General features: G+C 59.0%; 1 protein-coding gene across 1 annotated transcript in view; it reads right to left on the reverse strand.

The window, feature by feature from the left end:
* Positions 1-1,872: 1,872 nt before the first annotated feature.
* LMF1 (lipase maturation factor 1) overlaps positions 1,873-20,298 on the reverse strand; it is a 100,988-nt gene continuing 82,562 nt past the window's right edge. Inside the window, exons 7-12 of the mRNA XM_030300552.2 lie at positions 17,032-17,215; positions 16,690-16,843; positions 16,218-16,401; positions 15,575-15,687; positions 15,027-15,256; positions 1,873-2,620 (exon numbers count right to left, since the gene is read on the reverse strand). Of these exons, the coding sequence (XP_030156412.1) occupies positions 15,082-15,256; positions 15,575-15,687; positions 16,218-16,401; positions 16,690-16,843; positions 17,032-17,215 (810 nt within the window). The 3' untranslated portion in view covers positions 1,873-2,620; positions 15,027-15,081. The remainder of the gene's footprint in view (positions 2,621-15,026; positions 15,257-15,574; positions 15,688-16,217; positions 16,402-16,689; positions 16,844-17,031; positions 17,216-20,298) is intronic.

Consider the following 20,298-nt stretch of genomic DNA (forward strand, 5'->3'; position numbering starts at 1 on the left):
GGTGTGGTGAAAACCGCATACTGACCGTCACCGGATCAGATGTATAGATTCCTGGAAAGACAGAAACCACCAAAACTGTGTCAAGCAGAAATAGGCACTCTGAACAGGTCTGTGAGGAAGAGATGAAATTCCTAATGTAACTTCCGGCAGGGGAGCCCAGGCGGCTCCTCCGAAGCCTGTAGGGTTGTCAGCTGGGAGCTGGGAGCCGCAGGGGGACGCCTGCAGGCCTGGGCGCCAGTCCCTGGGGAGGCCCCGCCCAGAGCCTGGCAGGCCTGTGGGGGAGGGGCAAGGTCTGGTCCCATTCTCGCCTTCTCAGAGACCAGAGTCACCTCGAAGCGTCAGAGTTTTGGTGGAGGGACTCACGGGGAGGCATCCGGCCCAGGCCCTTTCGGCCACAAGCCGGGGAGGCACGCGCCAGCTTCCTTCCTGCCTCTAGCTGTCATTGCCGATGGGCCTCACAAGTCATGCTCATGTGGGGACGCCCCTCTGGGGCTCCTCGAGCCGAGAGCTGCCAGGAGGGCAGTGTGGGGCAGGCCTCACCCAGGCTGACGCTGGATCCAGCATGTTACCAAACTTGGGGTAGGAGGGGGGCCCACCAGGAGATCTGTGAGGGTCAGAGGCCCTTCCCCTCTGGCGCGTGTGAGCCCCCGACGTGGGCCGTCACCGAAGGCTGCGAAGGGGGAGCGGGGTTGCCAGGGACTGGCCTGGGAGGCGCACACCAGGCTGCATGAGTGTGTGGAGGCTGGCAGTGCCTTCCTGGGGGCGGGCTGCATGGTGCCCCCCGAAGGTGTGTCCCTAGTTCCTCTGAACGTGACCTTGTTTGGAGACAGAGTCTTTTCAGATGGAATTGAGTTAAGGTGAGGGGCTGGGCTACAGTGTGGGCATCCTCAGGGGGCGTAGAGGGACCTGGGCCGTGGCTTCTGTACTGATGAGAAGGAGGGCCACAGACACGCCGAGGTCCCCTACGCTTCCGTTTGTGAAACAGAGTGTGACTGCACACGGCTTGTGGGTTCCGACAAAAGGGCCCGTCAGTAACCCGTGCCCCTGCCCCCTCCATTGCCCTGGAAGCTCCTTGTGCTCCCTCAGGTCTGTCCATCTGTCCAGAAGGGCCCCACCTGTCCCAAAACTGCGCGTGAAGTGCGGCCGGTCTGTACGTGGCCTCCTGTGTCCGGTTTCTTTCACTCAGTGTAATTCCTCTCTCCCCCTTCCCTCCCTGCGTGGCTCTGGAGGGCGGTGGCGGGACAGGCGTCCTTGTCTTGTGCCCAAGCTGCTGGGAGGCACCGCAGCAGTGGTGGGGTAGAGCTCATCAGTAGGCCGAGGAGGTTCCGCTTTGTTGCTAATTTGCTGAGAGGTAAAACAGATTTTTTTGGTCACGAATACATGTTGGATTTTGTCTAGTATTCTTTCCGCATCTATCGATCGTGTGTTTTTTTTCTTAGTCTTTTAATTGATTTTCCATTGTTTTTGATAACGTTTACTTTTGAGAGAGAGAGACAGACAGACAGACCAGAGTGCAAGTGGGGAGGGGCAGAGAGAGAGAGGGAGACACAGAATCGGAAGCAGGCTCCAGGCTTCGAGCTGTCAGCACAGAGCCCGACGTGGGGCTCAAACCCAGGAACCGTGAGATCACGACCTGAGCCGAAGTCGGACGCTTAACTGAAGCCAGAGGCTCAACCGACGGAGCCACCCAGGCGCCTTCATTTTCCATTTTCAAACTACTCTTGCATTTCTGCGGTGAACCCCACTTGGTCACGGCACGTGATTCTGCGTTTACGTGTCTACAGCTGGTGCATCGGCTGGTATGTTGTTAAGGACTTTTCTACGTTCGTGAGATATGTCGGTCTGTGGTTTTTTTGTGTTGTCTTTCCTGGGTTTGGTTTTGGTGATGCTGGCCTGATAAAATGAATTGGGAAGTGTTCCCTTGTTTTGTACTTTCTAGAAGAGATTGGGTCGAATTGGTGTTTTTTCTTTAAATGTTTGGCAGAATTCACCAGCTAAACCACTTGGACCTGGACATTTATATTTTAACTGCAAATCGAATATCTTTATCAGTTACATATTATTGAATATCTAGTAACATGTGGATGAGTTTGGCGTTTTGTTGATTTGAGGGATTGGTCCGTTCCATCTAAGTTATCAAAGTTTCTGCTTTTCACTTTCGGTAGCTCAGGCGTAGCCCAAGGTCAAGGGTGAGTCCCGACAAGGCTGAGGGGCAGCTGTTCCCCCAGGGCTGACCGGAGCAGTTAGAGGAAGCGTGGGCCGATGGGGCTGCCCTGTTGCGCCCACGTCACGGCTGGGATGGTGGCTGTGCCGGTGTCCTGAGGCCGCTGGAACTATTTACCACGAACTAGGCAGCTGAGGACACCAGGAGCTTGTTTCCTCAGAGTCCTGGAGGCCGGAGTTTGAGATGAAGACCCTCGTGGGGTCGTGCTCTCTCCAGAGGCTCCAGAGGAGGCTCCTTCCTGCCTCTGGGGGCTCCGGGCATCCATTGGGTTGTGGCCGCATCCCTCCAGGCTCTGCCTCTGTATTCATGTGGTCTCTCCTGTGTGTCTCTTGTAAGGATGGTTGTCACTGGATTCAGGATCTGTCCCGGTAAGCCAAGACGATCTCCTCTTGAGACCTTTAATGACAACAGCAAAGATCCTAAGTAAGGTCCCATCCCTAGGGATGGGACTTGCCCCTTGCCCATTGGGGGCCGCGTTTACTCTGCGCCCCCGTTGCCGGGCTTTCTCACCCTCCTGCCTCCCCGCCAGCCTGTTCTGGGAGACCGCCCTCGTTTAGATCTTGCTCCCGAGCCGAGCTGCTCTTGGAACCCGAGCCAGAGACCCCAGTCCTAAAAAGGTGTGTCCCACTGAGTCCGGGGACCTGGCATCTTCTGTGTTGCATGTGGCTGTCCCTCCTGCACTGGCAGCTGTCTTGCCCCGGCCATTCGGGCGTGGCTGGGCTAGGGGAGAACCAACCCCGAGAAGGCCTGGAGCCCTCCCGAGTGCCCTCCCCTGGCGCTGGGGACTTGGGAAGGGAGGACTACTGTGTGGTATCTCTGTGGGGTCAGGGGGCAGAGCTGCCTGGAGGCTTCCGGAGCTGCGGCCTCCACCTGGAGGCCCTCTGTGCTTCGCTGCTCTTCCCCAACCCCAGCGCTCAGGGATGAAAGGAGGTGTCCCCCCAGCAAGATCTTGCAAGAAGGGTGAGTGTGGAATGAGCCCGGGGGGCTGTGTGCGGTGGGCTCATTGCTCACAGCCGCCCTGTGTGGGGCCAGTCAGCGCAGCTGCGGATTGGGCAGGGGGCCGGGCCCAGCAGACCGTGTCCTCCTGGCACCTTCCTGGCTCCTGAGAGGCAGCGGGCACCACCCTCCTGGGCATCGTGTGGGGGCACGGGGACGGTCAGCAAGACCGTGTGGGCTCTGGGCTGGCCTCGGATGTCCCCACCCCTGGGGTGTTGGACCTTCCTTTCGAAGGGGCATTGGAACCCTTAGCGTTTCGAAGCCCGGAGCTTATGTTCCTTGCTGTAGAAGGAAAAGGCAGCTGATACCTCCGGCAGGTGGCTGCTGCTTGGAGGCTGTCCCTTGGGGTAGATGCCCTCGGTCTGGTGGGCCGCAGCCTGCGGGCCCACAGGGCGGAAGGTCAGGTCTGGGTGCTCACTCCTAGGTCTGGAATATCTAGCCGGTCACACGGTGTATGACATTGTGATATTAGTGTGTGCTGTCGAACGTGCCCCTGCCTGCTCGTGAGTGCACGTGTGTGTGCCTGGGCCATCTCCAGGCGTTCCGCACTTTCTCTCCCTGGGGAACGGGGAGCAGGGGGTCTCTCCTCAGGGAAATCCATGACCCAGGAGGCCCGCCCACCGCTCTGACCTGCAGCTCCAAATCCCACACTCGGAGACCAGACGTTTTATCGGAGGTTTGGCAAGAATCTTCCGCTGGTCTAGCCTGTCCTCTGTCTGTCCCCTGCAGAAGCCCCGAGTGCCAGTGACGTTGGGGCTGCCCCAGCCCTGCCTGTAAACCTCCAAACTCACCTGGCCCCCAGGGGCAGGGAAAAGATCAGGTGAGGTGAGATCCTCTGCTCCTCACACGTTGGCCTCGCCTGGGACCCCGGGTGGGGGTGGGAGATGGAAGGTGCTGAGTTTCAGATCAGGGACCCACGTGAATCACGGGGAGGGAATGGTGTTTGGGGGCGGGGTGGGCAGGGCCCCTCCTAGGCAGGCGCGTGTGCAGAGTCTGTCCTTGTGGCCTTCCCTCTGGGGAAGGGGACTGACTGTCGAGTCAACCCAACGATCTCGGCGGCCCCTAGCCTGGACCTGCCAGGAGGGAGGGCAGGTGCTGGGTGGGCAGGAGCCAGAGGCCCCAGGTCTGGGGGACCTGGCCATGCTGTCCGGGGAAGAATTTGATGATGAGCTCTGAGGACGAGCGGCTTCCTCTGGACCGGCCCTCGGGTGGGTGGTGGGAGAAGAAGCAGGGCCCGGGACTGTCCCCTCCCCCAGGTGGAGGCCCCCGTGCATGCCCAGCAGAGCCCCCCAGGAACTCGGTGATCCAGGGGCTCCTGTGTATTGAGGGAGAAAGCCCCCCCTGCGTGGGGGTGAGGGGCCCTGGGTGGTTCCTAGCTCGGTGCTAAGGGCTTGGAGAGGGCCGGGGACTCACCCGGGGTGGAGATCAAGGGGCCAGACAGGGCTTGGGAGGGCGGTCCCCAGGCGACTGTTGGCCCCGCCGCCCTCCACCCCCGACCTTCTCGGTGGGGCTGCTGTCCAGGAGGCAACTGGCCCCTGCCACCAGGTTGGCGAGGAGGGTGGCCGTGAGCGGCCGCTCCGGGCCCAGAGTCATTACCTGCACTGCCGCAGAGCGTGTGGGACACTGGGGGCCGCAGGTTTGGGGTCCCCTGGTCTTCTCCCCGTGTCTCCTCTTACTACAGGGACACCACACACTGGATCCAAGGCCCACCGTGTTCTAGCGTGACCTCCTCTTAGCTAATTGTATTTGCAAAGATCCTCTTTCCAAAGACAGTCACGTCCTGAGGTTCTGGGAGGACGTGCCTTTTGAGGGACGCTGTTTAACCCGCTGCAACTGACACCTGCCTGGAGACCCACAGTGGAGGCTTCTTGGGCAGACTTGTGAGCCAGGACCCGGCCTGGGGCGGTGGCCAGCGAGGGGAGGGCTCTCTGCACCGGCGGCTGTGCAGGCGTCGGGGGACGGTGATGGGCGGGGGCGCTGGCTGGTTCAGCCCCCCACGTCGGGGTCTGAGCTCCGAACATGCCGTCCACTTCCGTTGGATGGGGCAGTGACAGGCCACGCTGGACGCAGTGCCCGATGACAGCGGACAGACAGAGGGACGGGGCCCAGCCCGGCAGCTTGCCGCGCCAGCCCTGCAGCTGCACGGCGGCCACAATGGACTGAGGGGCATTGATGGGGACACAGTCGGCCCCTGATAGCTCGCTAATGGCGCTTCGTATTTTCTCGTGGAGAAGAATCGTGTGAATGTGAAGACCCGGTGGGGAGATGAAGGCCACTTGATGAAGGGTCTTGGGCCCACCCCTTAAAGGAACAAGGCGGGTTTTTTTCCCCCCTTTTTCCATGTGGCACAGACAGCTGGCTCCTTAAATATTAATCAGGGGTTATTGAGATGCAAATGTGTGCCCACCACAGAAAGGCCCCAGCTGCAGGGCTGGCGCCGAGTGCCCTCCACGGCCCAGGTGCAGCGCCCGCCAGAGCCAGCGCAAGGAGGAGGTGACTGCCGGCGACCCTCCCCGAGGACAAAGGCACCGTTTGCTCCTCGACAGGAGGCATCATCTCGTCTCGTTGGCCTTGCCCGTCACAGCTTCCTTGGCTTTTCGCCTCAAGCCAAGGTGTCCTTGCAGGGAGCCGTGGGCGGGAACGGGGGCCTGTCCGTCTTCTCCGCGGTGGCAAGCTCTGTCAGGCTCGCACGTGCCCCTCGGGCGTCAGGCGAACTTAGGTAGCTACGTTCACGCTCGCGGGAGAGCCACGTCACCCCCCTGATGCCCTGCATGGAGAAAAGGGGCGTGCGGGGCTGTGCGGGTCCCTGCCTGGGCCAGAACAGGTACCCTGGCAGCTTAAAAAGAGGACAGAAACACTTGCCAAGGGTGAAAAACGGCGGGTGGGGAGGGGCGGCAGCAAGCAGGGGAGGAGCGCAGTCGAGACGCGAGAGGATGGGGCAGAGGTGCATCAGGACTCGGGAGGGGAGCGGACATCCGTTGTGCTTACGCTTGCTTGTGTGTGCCTGGGAAAGGACAACAGTGTAGGGTTCTTGATCACAAAATACCGGAAATAAAGTAGGCTCTCCCCCTTGACGATGGGAACATAGGTTTTTGCGTTTAGAATATTTTAGTTGTGAGTCGGAACACACAGAAAGAGCCCACAAAATGTGTGCACTCAGGAAACTGCCACAGACCGAATGTCAGCGTAACTGCCATCCGGCCCAGAGCTAGAACACCGCTAGGCCTCCGTGCCACCCCCACCGTACGCCTGGCCCTGTGTGGCCCCCAGTGTCATCCTTCACACCTGTGACTCGGCCGTGCGGCCTTTGCCTCAGTGCTTCAGGCCCCCGGCTCAGCAGCGTGCCTGTGACGTTCACCCCGTCTGCCAGGGGTTCTAGATTGTCGGTGCTCTTTGCCGCAGTGAAGTATTCCACGAACGCCCGTTTGTCCGTTCTTCTCTTGGTGCTGACCTGGCAGTTTTTGTCTCTTAGGAACAGTGCTGGTGACCTCCAGCGCAGGCCTCCTCGAAGGTACTTGCCCGTGCATCTGTTGAGTCCCAGGTGAGCCAGTGTTGTGAGTGCTCTGTGCCTTTGTCTACTTGGCATTGCCAGTGTTACTTAGCGTAGCCTGGTGTAGGGATATTTTGGGGTTTCTTTGTCATCTTTTGTTTTCAAAATCAACTTGATTGAGGTCCAGGTGACAGCGTGCAGGTGCCGGCTTATACCGCCACACGAGAGCTGACTGTGGGTATCCCTCTCCACTTGCGTGCCGAAATCAGATGCAGTGTGTTTAGATCTTGGGAATTAAAAAAAAAAAAAAAAAAAAAAAACCCACTACAAACCAGGTCTTTGTTTGGAGGGTCTATTGCAGTTTCCATAAATTGCATCTCCTTGAAGCCTACAGCTTGATGGTTTTTGACAGATGCCACGTTACCTGCCACGCAGTTGAGACCTGGAATGTTTCTAGCTCCCTGCAAACTCCCTTGTTCTGCTCTTCGGTCAGCCCCTGCCCATCGTGGCCCCAGGTAACCACAGTTGAGACTTCCTCCTTAAGAGTTCCGTATAAATGCAATCATACGGTGTATGTTTTCTTGTCTCTGGATTCATTAGTTGAGCACGTTTTTGAGGTTCAAATGTGTGGTGATGTGCGTCAATAATACGATCTACTAATTGCTAAGGATTGTTTGTGTGTGGATAGAGCACAGTGGGCTCATCTACTCTTCTGCTGGTGGACCCCTGGGCTGTTTCCCAGTATTTGGCTGGTCTGAATAAACCTGCTAATAGCATGGCTCACAAGTCTGTCTTCTCATTTTTCTTGGGTAGATACTTAGAATGGCTGGGTTGTATGGTAGCTTCTGCTCAGTGTTTTCAGAAATGCCAAACGTTTCCAGAGCAGTTGTACCTTTTTTATACTCTGACCAGCAGTGTATGAGTGTTTGTGCAGATGATGTCATTCTTTCATTAAACGTCGGATAGAATACACCAGTCAAGTCATCTCAGCCTGAAATTTTCTGTGTGAGGTTTTAAATCACAAATTCATTTCCTTCAATTGTTATGAGACTGTTTGGGTTTTCTCTTTCTTTGTGACTCAGTTTTAGTAATTTATGTCTTTTCAGGGATTTTAAAAAATTTCATCTAGTATTCTAATGCAGAATAAAGTTGATAATGTTAATACCCTTTCAGTGTTTGTTGGCTCTGTAGTGATGGCCCTGCTTTCCTTCTTGATATAGATAATTTGTCTTCTCTCTCTTTTTCCCTTGATCGTTGTAGCTAGAGGTTTATCCATCTCACTGGTATTTTCAAAGAACCAGATTGGGTTCCATTGGTTTTGTTCTCAAATGTTTGGCCCTGAAAAGGTTCTAGTTTGATGCGAAGGTCTTTGTTGGGAGTCCCCACGTTGTCAGGACAAGGTGCCTCTTCCCTGCAGCCTGGGGTGCACCATTCTGGCTTTTTGGCTTCTCTTCTTGGGTCAGATTTTTCCACTTTTCTTTTTGTGAGTTCACATATCAAGTTTGTTTATATTTTACCTGGTATTTGTAAAGGGTAGTAGATTAGCTCACCATAGTGAGATTTTTAAACGGACAGCTTCTAGGCTAAGAAAAAGATGAGGTCCTAAGGGAGATGGTGGGCCTCAACCTGGATGCCAGCACACGATAAGAAAGATAAGAAAGATAAGAAAGAGAGGCACGAGGGCGGGAAGGGAAGAAACGACACCGTCCACTGTTTGCACGTGAACTATTAGCATAAGGAACTTCAGCTTGTTTTGAGCACTGGGCCAGTAGTGATAGGCAGTTTTGAGAATTGGGGGGCTGAAACCACCAGGTGCCAGGATTATGAAGCTGTAACAGTTTGGACTATGTAGAAACACGTGGGCACATATGGATCCCCAGCAATGAGCCACCCAGCCTGGAGGCTGCTGCCAAGCCAGCCAGGTCAGTCCCAGTGGAGCAAGGTGACCACACGCCTGAGGAGGTGGGGCGTAACCCCATCCATGCTACGTGCTGAGCAGACACCAGGTGACCACAGGGCGGAAGCCTCGGCGGAAGCCATCCGGATGGCAAAGGCTTATGCCTCACCAACATAATGTAACCATGGCTGCCCTTCCGTCTGCTCAGATTTCCCACGACTGATTGGTACTTGTGTACCTGTAACTGTCCTTCCTAGATCTTCCGTTAGAAGAAAGTTCGTGTACGGTCATACACTGTCTCTGCACACCCGCTTTCTATCCCGCTGGCTAAGTACCACCTTATGTCCTGGCCTTGAGGGAATCTAGCCCTGTGTGCTTAACACAGAAGGGATGGCCGCTTTATCTGCTGGCTCTCCCTGCGTTCCCACTCGATCGTGGCAGTGTGAGGTCTCTGGACCCCTGAGACGGGGAGGTCCAGGGTCTTGGGACGCTTAGGAGGCTTTCCTTCGCTTTTGTTTCATTTTGAAAACTTAAGGTGAAGACGGCCTTGCCACAGTTAACCATTTTATAGGGAACAGGTGGTGGCACTGAGTATGTATATCATAGTGTTGTGGACCTACCGCCTCCATCTAGTCCCCAACTGCTTCATCCCGTCAAGAGGAACCCACGATGCTGTCACTCTTCATTCTCCCCTCGCTCCAGCTTCTAGCGATCACTAGTCTTTCGGTCTCTACAGACTTACCTATTGAGGATATTTCCTATAAATAGAGCCATGTAATGGGTGACCTTTTGTGTCTGGCTTATTTCACGGAGCACAATACTTTTAAGGTTTTCCACATTGTAGCAGGCGACAAAACTTTATTCCTTGTTCCATCGTGCAGAGAGACCACATTTTGTTCATGTGTTCGTCTGTTGGTGGACATTGGGGTTTTCACCTTTTGGCTGTTGTGAACATTTATGCACGAGTATCTGTCTGACTCCCTGTTTCAAACTCTTTTGGACATACGCACCCAAGTGGAATTGCTGGGTCATGCGGTCGTTGATCCACGTTTAACCTCCTAGGTGCTGCCTGGCTGTCTCCACAGTGGCTGTGTCCTTCACATCCCCACCTGCAAGATACAGAAGCTCCAATTTCTCCACATCCTTGCCAATACTTGTCATGTTTATTAAAAAAAAAAATCAGAGCCATTATAGTGGGTGTGAAGTAATATCCCGTTGTGGTTTTCATGTGCATTTCCCAGCGACTGAGGATGTCGAGGATCTTTTCATGTGCTTTTTGGCCAGTTGTGTGCCTTTCTCGGAGAAATGGCTAATCAAGTCCTTTTGAATTGGTTTGTCTTTTTTTGTGGTTTAGCCGTAAGCGTTCTCTATTTATCCTGGATACTAGACTTTTATCAGATCTATGACTTGCAAATATTTTCGCCCACTGTGTGGGTTGTCTTTTCACTTTGCTGATAACGTTCTTAGAGGCACAAAAATTTAAAATTTTGATGGTGTCCAATTTATCTGGTTTTCCTTCTGTTGCTTCTGCTGTTGGCATCCCATCTAAGGATCCATTGGTAAATCTATTTTTTTTTCTGGGACTTTTAATAGTTGCCGCTCTTTCATCCATTTGGAGTTAATTTTTGAATATAGTGTGGGGTAAGGGCCCAACTTCATCGTTTAGTGCTTAGATCCTGCTTTCCCAGCACCATTTGTTGAAAAGACTGCCCTCTCCCTGAGTGGCCTTGGCACCCTTGTCTAAAATCATTTGACCATATGTGTGAGGGTCTGTTAGCTCTCCGTTCTATTCTGGTCCGCGTGTCTGTCGCTATGCCAGGACCACACCGTTTTGATAACTGTAGCTTTGGAGTAAGTTTTCATATCAGGAAATGTGAGTCCTCCAACTTTTTAAGATTGTTTTGTTATTTGGGGCCCTTTGCAGTTCCATGTGAATTTGAGCATTGGCTTTTCCATTTCTCCAAAAAAACCCAACGGAATTTCGATAGAGATTTCACTGCGTCTTTAGATACTTTGGGTAGTACTGTCATCTTGACGCTATAGCCACACGGTTGGTGGATGGGCATGCTTCTCACCGACTTAGGTCTTTAGAAGGTTTTCCAGCAGTGTTATGTAGTTTTCAGCATGTAGGTCGTTTACCTCCTTGGTTACGTTTTTTGGTAGGTATTTTATCTTTTGGCTGCACTCGTAAATGGCAATTGTTGCCTTAGTTTCTTTGCCAAATTGTTCACTGCTGGTGTATAGCAGCACATCTGATTTGTGTGTCCGTCTTGTACCCTGCGGGTTTGCTGAGTTAGTTTATTAGCTCCAGTGTCGCGTGGGGTTTTTGTGTTTGTTTTTGTGGATCTTCGGAATTTTCTGTCTGTGGGATCGTGTCATTTGTGAACAGAGGTGGTTATACTTCAATTTTCCTCAACTACCTGCCCTCGCTGGAATTCGAGTGCAGTGCTGGGTGGCTCCGATGACCGCGGACATTCTGGTTTCAGCTCTGATCTTGGGGGGAAAGCTTTCAGTCTTTCGTTGTTAAATATGACGTGGGCTGTGGGCTGTGGCTGACCACCTTGTATTATGTTGAGGAAGTTTTCTGAGCGGCTCTTATCCTGAAAGGCGGCTGGATTTTATCAGATGCTTTTCCTGCATCTGCTGAGAGGACTGTGCGTGCCCCACCTGCCGTGTTCTGTCGATGCGGGTGCGCGTACCGCGGTGATGGACTTTCTGAGGTTGAGCCACTCTGGCACTCCTGGGGCAGAATCCCACTTGGCCGTGGCATAGAATCCTCTCTGGCCATGCTGTTACTTTGCTAGTATCTTGTTGAGGACTTTCCGGTCTGTATGTTTAAGGGATAGTGGTGTTTTTGGCTTTGTTATCAAGTAAAACTGGCTTCACGAGAGGACTTAGGAAGCGTTCCCTTTTCTGAGTTTTTTGGAAGAGTTTGGGAAGAATCGGTGTTAACGCTCTTTTAAATTCTTGGCAGAATTCAGCAGTGAAGCCGTTGGTCCAGTGTTTTTATTTATCGGGAGGTTTTTGATTACTGATGCAGTCTCTTGTTATAGATCTTTTACGACTTTGTTTTTTCCTGAGTCACTTCTGGTAGTCGGTGCGTCTCTAGGATTTTGTCTGTTTCGTCGACGCGATCTCATTTGTTGGCATACTGTTGCTCTTAGTAATCCTAAAGTTCTTTTTATTTAAGGTCAGTAGTAATGCTCCCGATCTCTTTTTTCTGATTTTAGTTCTCTGCATCTTTTTTTTTCCCTGTTTGTTAAACTAAAGACTTGTCGATTTCATGGATTACTTTAGGAGTTTTAAAGGTCAGTTTGCTTTACTCAGTGGCTTTGGAAGCAGTTCCCTGAGGACAAAGGCATCTTTATGCCCTGAGGGTACAGGGCAGGGAGGTCGACTTGGGGAGCGGCCCAGGGCCCAGGGTGTTGTGCTGCGGAGCAAGGGGACTTGTCGGCAGAGGGAGGCAAGCAGCCACCTCACGTCTGGCGAGGGTGTCCTTCCCAGAGGGACGTCGGTCCTAAGGATGCGGGGGCCTGAGGTGGAGGGGAGTCTTGGGGGTGGTGAACGCATGGGGTAAAATAGAAGACAGTCAAAAGGTAGCCCCAAGTCCTTTTTTCTGGAAACTAAAATCCCCACCTCTGTCTTTGGATGGGTTGAAGGGAAAGGCAGCAGTTCTAGAATCCACAGACCAGGCCCACAGTGTCCAGCTGAGCCATGGGGCCCTTGGCCCCATTTCCTCGAGGTCAGAAGAGGAATAGAAAGAAGTGAAGTTTTCAGTCCAAGATGGCACCAATGGAACCCCCGCAAGGTGGCAGGCAGGAAGAACGAGTGTCTGTGCGCTAGGGCCGGGGACGCTGCTGGAAAACCCAGCGCCGGTGCTGCGAGACCGAGAAGGCGGTAAGAAAGACCAGCCCCAGATGAGCCTCGGGAGCAGGGAAGGGCCGTCACCCCACAGACGGCAGAGGCTGGTGACCTGTGAGTAATCGCAAAAGCAGCTGAGCGGAACAGTGATGGCTAACGGCCACTCAGGCTGTCCGGGCCCACCCGGCAGGTTTTAGGAATCTGCGCCCTTCTCGAATTTGTCACTGTGTCCGTCCGCAGAGCCACGGGGCCTGAAGCGTGCGGACCCTGTGCAGACGCAACCCGGCGGCCCCGGGGGCAGAGCACGGGGGCCTTCCCCGTGCAGATGCAGGAGGCCTGCGGTGGCCGGCAGGGCCCGGAACTCCTGAGCCCGCACGTCTGTGGTCCGAGCGAGGTCGAGAGGAGCACCGCTCGACCTTCACATGTCACCGTTGCCGAGCGAAAACCCTCTCGGAAAGGGAAGGTTCCCCCGCCCCTGGCCCGCACATGGTCAGCCAGTCTGTCCCTGGCTTGAGCGGGCTCGGCTCCCGGGGGCCAGGCCCTTCCCTCGAGCCTTGTGCCCCGGGAGGTGCGGGCAGCATATCTAGCGACCTGAGCCTGACCTCCGTGTCTGTGTGTTCCCAGAGAGAAGAGAGCCCCGCCCCCGCCCCGGGAGATGATTTTTCTACGGTGGAGGAGCCGGGGGTGGGTAGAGGAGGCACCCGGTCCACCTGCACCGCCCAGGCAGGGTGAGCTAATGTCCCCACGTGTCCCCGAGCCCCAGCCCCTGAAGTGTCTCTTGGGTTGACCAAGAAACAGCTTCCCAGAGAGCGCAGGGTCAGGCTGAGTAGATGCGGATTTGGGACCTTTCTCCTTTGTCAGGTGGACAGTTTATCCAGCAGGCCCGTATCGGTGTCGCTCGGCCCTGGGAGGAGCGAAGGCAGGGTGAGGTGGCCCTCAAGGGGGGGTGGGCTGTGTGGAGCTGGCACGGGAGCTGCCATAGCAAAGGCCCTGCGGTCCGGCACCGGGGGGGCGTGAGGAACGGGGGCCACGGCGCGACCCCAGGCTTGTGCTCAGTGAGGCTGGGGCCACGGGAGTATTTCGAGTGGAGGAGGGGTGGGGTGTCAGGAGGGAGATGATGGGCCTCAGGACAGGCTCTGAAGGTGGAGGCTGGGGCACCCTGGGCCTCTGGGAGGGTACGGGCTGTGGGAGAGGTCGTGTGTCCCTTGCAGCGGCCCTCTGGGCGAGCGGATGTTTGTCTTGTCTGAGGGCCGGTGTGCCCCGAAGGCCTAAGCATCGTGCCCGTCGGAGGCTGTCCTGGGAGGGGTGGAGGAGGCCTGGCGTGGCGCCCGCGGGCAGGGGTGTGGTGAGCCCACGGTACGGGAACGAGAGCTGCCAGGGGCCTGCGGTGGTTCTGGCGGCGGAGTCTCTCCGGGCCACCCGCCCGCCCTGTGCCCCCACCCAGCGGCAGAGCTCCCGGGACAGCCCCCTAGGAAGGGCTGCCCAGGCCACGGCGGGCTGGTGGGCAGCTCCGTGCGGCCGCCGCGGGCAGACTCGCTGGCTCCAGGCTCCTCGTCTGAGGCCGCGTCTGTCCTGAGCCAGACACAGGGAGCCTGTGTCCCCGCGAGCAGGAACACGGCCTCTCTGTTGGCACCTGGACCGGCTGGCCGCCCCCCCCCCGCCCCGGCAGGCTGTGTGTGTGGGGGGGCCCTCCACACAGACCCGCGCTTGTGCCCCCCTCGGCCGGGCCTCCTGCCTGAAGCACCTCGTTCCCGCCGGGACCCTCCCTGGGGTGGCCAGGCGCTCCGGACGGGTGCGGGGAGGGGGAGGGGCAGCTAGGGCAGGGAGTCGGGCCACCTGATCGGCAGGGGCGCCGCCGTGGGGTGGGAGTCGTGTGTGCTCCCGGCTAACATCGGGCAGTAACGATGTGGGGCCGCAGTCCACGTCACGTGGCAGAGACCCCCAGAAGGACGCCTGGCAAGGAATAATCCACGTAGTTTAACTTGCGCCCGTCAGTCCTCGGAATTGCCGCCGTGGGCACTCCCAGGGCGGGGGTCAGGGAGCAGGAGGCTCCACGGTCACTCACGCGCCGGGGGGTGGGAGGGGGCTCGCCTAGGGAGGAACAAAGGGCTTCTGTCTGTGCCTCTGGACCCTGGAGCTGGGGGAGGGGGAGGCGTGCAGGTTCTGAGAAGGGGGCAGGCACAAGGGGCGGGCAGGAGCCCTGGCGTCTCCCTCTCCCGGGCACCTCCTGGGCGTGGGGGCAGCACCAGGGGCTGCTAAGAGCACAGGTCGGGAGTGGCAGCTTCCCTGTGGCCCCGCCAGGCACGTGATGGGGTTCGGGTGCCCCGGGGCCGGGGGCCTGTGTGGACCCAGCCCCCTGGTGCTGGTGGACACGGTGGGATCAGAGCGGTACCGGTGACCGGCAAAGGGACCGGGGGCGGGCTCTCCGCAGAGAACTCCATCTGTAAGGAAGGGGATGTGGCGGCCCAGGGACTGACTCTGGAGGCCAGCACGAGTCGCCCTGGGACCCCCTCCTCTGTGGGAGTGGGTGGCGGTTCCCCGGGCACACGAGACCTCACCCAGGTAGCCGGGCCTTCCTGCTTTATTCCTCCGCGCACTGGCCCGGGACCGGCTCTACTCCAGCTCCGGGAGCGGCCAGTCCCGGGACCGGAAGTAGCCCTCCAGGTCTCGCAGGCTGAGTGGGGGGAAGTAGGGGCCGATCCTCTTCCGGACCCACCACCTGCCTGCCGCAGCATGCCGGCCCCCCAGGCGGCTGAACTTGTACCTGTAGTGCTCTCCCCGGACCCACCTGCAAGGGAAGACTTGTGTCGGGCAGCCTGGCCCCTTGCCTGCCGAGCGGCTGCCCCTTGGAAGGAGAGGCTGCGGGGGTGGGGGGGGGGGGGGCAGGTGACCCCTGGAAAAGGAAGGGCTCGACACTCGGTGCCACACCCTGCCCTCTGACGCAGGCGAGCAGTGCTGATCAAGGTGGAGGGTCCAGAGCGTGGGGACGTTGGCACTCAGGCATGTTTTCAGGTGTTTGGGGCATGGCTGGGGGTGCCCGCATTTGTAGGAGCAGCGCTGAGAGAGTGCTGAGGGCACGCGGGGCTGTCCAGGAAAGGGTTCTTACCTGGGGGGGGCCCTGTCCTTGAAAGGGTTGAAGGCCAGTAGGGACACAGCCTCCCTGTCGTTGGCCAGGAGCTTGCCTGCCAGGTGAATGATCCACTCGTTGTGCTCGTAGGTCTGGGGGTGAGAAAGGAGTGGGGTGCTGGCTGTGGGCACAGAGCCGGGCACGTGGGGGGCCCCCTGGATGGGCCAGAACCGTTAAGCCGTGGTCCCCGGGGCCCTCAGCTTGCTGCTTCCTCACCGCCCCCTCCCCCCAAGTGTGGTCGGGGTTAGTCTCTCCTGGGGGCCGGGCCCACCCTCCCACTTTCTCCGTCTGGGTTCCTCTCTGGAAGGGCTGCTCACTCCCTGCTCTTGGCCGTGGGCCAGGTGCCCGTGGACCGTTCCTCTCAGGGCCCAGCTCCCGTCATACTGTCCTGTCCTCGGACGGAGTGGGCACGGGCCTGTCAGTGTTGTCACCTGCCGGCCCCGGGGTCTCGTGTGAGGCGTCTTCCTGAGGCTGTCCTTGAGTGAACGAGGCCCCCGCTGACACCCTGACGCTGGCTTTCTCGGCCGCGTCCTCTCCCAGGGGGGCCGTGTGAGGCAAGGGCTCACCCCCACAAAGGGCGTCGTGGCCTTGGGAACGCGCTGGGAGCAGGAGAGGCCCTTACCTGGAAGGCCGCGAACCACATGAGCCAGTCCAGGCGGTAGTGGTACGGAGAGATGAGGCACGGCCGCCGCCCCGGGTCACCCGGCTTGCACTTGAACCCATAGTCCTCCCACACGGCATCCGGCGCGCTGGCGTTGGGGCTGGCCGTGCCCTGCAGGATGACCTCCGTGCGCTCCTTGGTGATGCTGTGGGGAGACCGAGGCGGGGGGCTTTGGGCGCACGACGGTGGCGGCTGCTGTGCCTCTGCCCCGTGGCTTCTCTCCTGAGCAGACCCGGCTGATCTCGGAAGCAGGTCCTTCCCAGAGCTTTGAGTGGAACCCGGCCTCCGGGGCTGCCCGGTTCCCACCCACCTCCCCACGACCCTGCCCTAGACCGAGGCTGCCCCCTTGGAAGGTTGGGGTGGGTCTCCGTGAGGGACCTCGGGTCGCACGTGCGCACACGGCAGACGGGGCGAGGAGAGACCTCGCACGTACCTTCCGAAGGCGCCGTATGTGTTGACGATCCTCAGGGAGTTGAAGGAGGTGTTCATGACCTGCGTGGGACTCAGCAGGTTGAGGACCACGGGGACACTGAGCCAGGCCACCAGGATGCCTAGTGCCACGTGCACTGCCTGCCGCACCACGCAGCCTGGGGGGCGGGCAGGGAGGGGGGTGGCGGCGTGAGCCTCACTCCAGGCCAGCTGCCCGCCAGAGAGGGGCGCCTGTGGGCTCACGGGAGCCGGGGGAAGGGCCTGGAGCAGCCTGGACGCCCGAGCCAGCACGCTCTCTGATCCTGGGGACGAAGGGCTTCTGTCCACGGCGGGGGTGTCCGCTCACCGTATCTGAGGGTGGGCCGGGCCCCTCGGGCCGCCTCTTCCTGCATCTTCCGGACTCGGTCCTTGAGGCCCCCAGGCGCGGAGGGAAACAAGAACCCCAGAGTGGCGTCATCGAAGCAGGCGACGCTGGGCACCATGGTCAGCCAGTTCAGGAAGCTCAGGTTCCCGCTGATGACGAGGACCACCTGGAGGGGGGGCGGGGCAGCACCTGAGCCCAGGGCAGGGGTGCTCATCGAGGACCTCGACCGTGGCACGCTCTGCCCGGGACGAGGCAGCCTAGCGTGGGTGGCCCTTGGAGAAACATGGGGTGTGCGAGGTCTGGACCCCTCTCCCTCATCAGGGTGTCCACGTCCCAGCTGATCTCGGAGGCGGGTTCTTCCCAGAGCTTTGAGTGGAACCCGGCCTCCAGGGCTGCCCGGTGCCCACCCACGGGACCGCCAGCTGGTCTCCTTGCACTGTTTGATGCCATAGTTTGCGTCGGGGCAATTGCTGTGGTGACCGTCGACGAGTACAGGCCCGCGGCAGCCCCTGGGGACCTGTGCCCAAGTCACGCGGGAGGGGGACGAGGCTCTGGCTGCTTACCCGGAAGTTAGGGGTGGGGGGCGCCTGTGCGGCCACCCCATCCTCCGCAGCCAGCGGTCCCCGAGGCACGTCCTGAGTGACCACGTACGAGGCCGGCTGGGGCCCGGGGCGCCTGCTGGGATAGCGTGGCCGGCCTCCACTCGGGTTCGGCTTCAGTGGGGCTGGACCGCCGGCACGCTCTCAGCCTGAGCCGGGGCTGGCCCCCGTCCATCCCGAGAGGCTGGTTCTGCTGCAGGGTCTGGGGGGACCTGGGGTCTAGGAAGTCCAGATGTGCTTGGGGGAGAAACCGCCACCGGCTTTACCACTTGTCTGCCGACTTCCCACTACCCAGGCTGTGGCAGTTTGCCGATAGGGCTCATCCCTAAAAGCGACTTAGCACCTTGGCTGTGAGAAGTAAGGTCACAGAATCTCTGAGCCGACGGAGTGCCAACAGCCTGGGGTTTTCCCGCACACCCAGCCTGTTTCCCGGCGAGATGCTGGCTGTCACGGCTGCATCCCAGCCAGAAACGGGGAAAGTTCCTTCTGGCAGCTGCACATGTTTAAGTTGTTTTAGTGACTTGAAAATAATCAGGCCCGATTACAGCCCTGTCAGTGGGCACTGGAGGGGGAGGGGTGGGGAGGCTGCTGGGCCCGCACCCCGTTCGCGGACATGGGGCCGCGAATCCGGCCTCAGAGACCCACGCCGCCCTGGGCGCACGGCTCAGCCAGACGCGCCCGACCCGCGTGGGGAGGGTCCTGTGAGGCCAGTCCTCCAAGGAGGCGCCGATGCCCTGGGCTGCCGCTCCCTGGGGATGGACGGGTGCCCTCAGAGCGGCTCGGACTCGGGAACCCGGCAGGAGCAGGCGGCGAGGGCAGCAGCAGCCGTGAGCTTCTGGCAAACGTGCGTCCTTACTTTCTAAGTCCGTTCTCTTGACACAGATGATAAAGGCGTATAGGTCAGGCTCTTGACAAACGCTGACTCTCGTGTAAATCACCATAAAACCTAGAAAGTTCCACTCCAGATAGTCCCCTGGTGCCTGTGTCGTCCGCCCCCCCACCCTATGACCTGTGAGCTGACCTCTGCCTTCTGTCACTCTGCCTGTCCCCGAACGTGGCAGGCACGAAACCTCGGTGTCCCGAGACCCGCGGCCACCACGTGTGCAGTGGGGCTCGGGCGTGCGGGACCCAGCAAAGCCCGCAGGGTCTCAGTGTGCCCCGCGGGAGCAGTGCTGGGGTGTCCCTGTGGGGCCTGTTAGACGTTCGTGCGTTCCAGTCGTTTCCAGCCAGCAGACTGCTTCTGTCGGGGCATCGGGTTGCAGTTGACATTTTCACAAAATTACAAGTGACTAGTTTTTTAGAGGCTTTACAAGCAGTGCTCTGTGTGTCCTGAGACGCATCCCGAGAGACGCTTGGTTACTCTGGGGCCACACGGGTGTAAACGTCACGTGTTTAGTTGCGAATTAGCTTCTTGCATGTGGGGTGAGGCTGGGGACTCCTCTGCACCCAGACCCCGTTGTCGGCCGGCGGCCCCACTCGCACCCGGGACCTGCCCTGGGATGGCCGCGGCCCGCAAGTCTGGGGCCGGGGGAAAGGGGGGGCAGGGAGGCAGGACGGGGCAGGAGTTGACACGTTCACAGGAGACGTGAGGATGGGAGTGGCCAGACGGACCTGCTCTAGGAGGGACTTTGAGAAAAAGAGGAAGCCAGAAAGCAGCAGAATCGGCCCAGAGGCGAGAAGAATCCGAGCCGGTCATCCGCACACGTGAGCAGACGGACAGACCTCGGCAGCGACTACGGCCTGGACAAGCCAGTGGCCGTCACCAAGCCGAGCAGGCCGTCTCCCCCTGCAGCGACCTCACCGTGGGACGGCCCGGAGCGGGGCGTCGAGGTCAGGTCTCCCCGCGTGGCCCGTGGGCGCTGGGGGCCACTCTGCCTCTGCTCTTCTCTGTGGCGGGCGAGTCCCAGCTGACGCCCCAGCCCCTTACTTCCCGAGTTGTGGTTGCAGCCGGTCCTGGTGCTGGCCACTGGGGAGGAAGGTGGGGTCACAGCCGCCAGCCTCAGGAGGCTCTGGCAGGAGGAGCCGTGCTTCCAGCGAGTCTCAGCAGCTTTAAGGATGAGGGCACATCACGAGGTGGGACGTGAGAGGCAGGGACTCACGGCTCTCCCAGGAGGAATTCTTGGTTCCGAGCCCCTAGATGGTTTCTCCCCCGGGCCTTGGTCCCAGCTGGCAGGTGCCCTGGGCACACTGGGCTCCCCCCGCAGTGTGCCGCACACGGCATCCTGGTCCCCCTCCTCCAGGCCCCTGACCTCTGGTGCTGGTCTCCCTGGGCCCGGGGCCCCGGACGCTCTCCCAGCCGCATCAGCAGGTGACTCGAGGGGAAGCCGTGCCTCCTCTCTGCCGTCTTGGCCGTTGGCAGCTGCCTGCGTCTTCTGACAAAAGTCGTGTTTTCCGTGCCGTCGACTGGGGGTCCGCTCTGTCGGGACCCCGCGGGGCTGGCGGGCTCGGTGCAGCTCCGGGGCCGCGGTGCCAGCGGAAGCTCCCTCCGCTGCTCCCTATGGCTCGGCTGCCGCCGAGACGGTGAGCCCTGCCTTCTCCCCCCCACCGCACTGGGGTGCGTTCCCAAAGTCCTCTCTGGCCCAGCCAGGACACCGGGGCCCACCTGGGGTGGCTAGGTGGGGCGTTTGCACCCCTGCCCCGCAGGGCCCGG

The sequence above is a fragment of the Lynx canadensis genome, chromosome E3 (genome assembly GCF_007474595.2).
Source record: "Lynx canadensis isolate LIC74 chromosome E3, mLynCan4.pri.v2, whole genome shotgun sequence".
Taxonomy (NCBI): Eukaryota; Metazoa; Chordata; class Mammalia; order Carnivora; family Felidae; genus Lynx; species Lynx canadensis.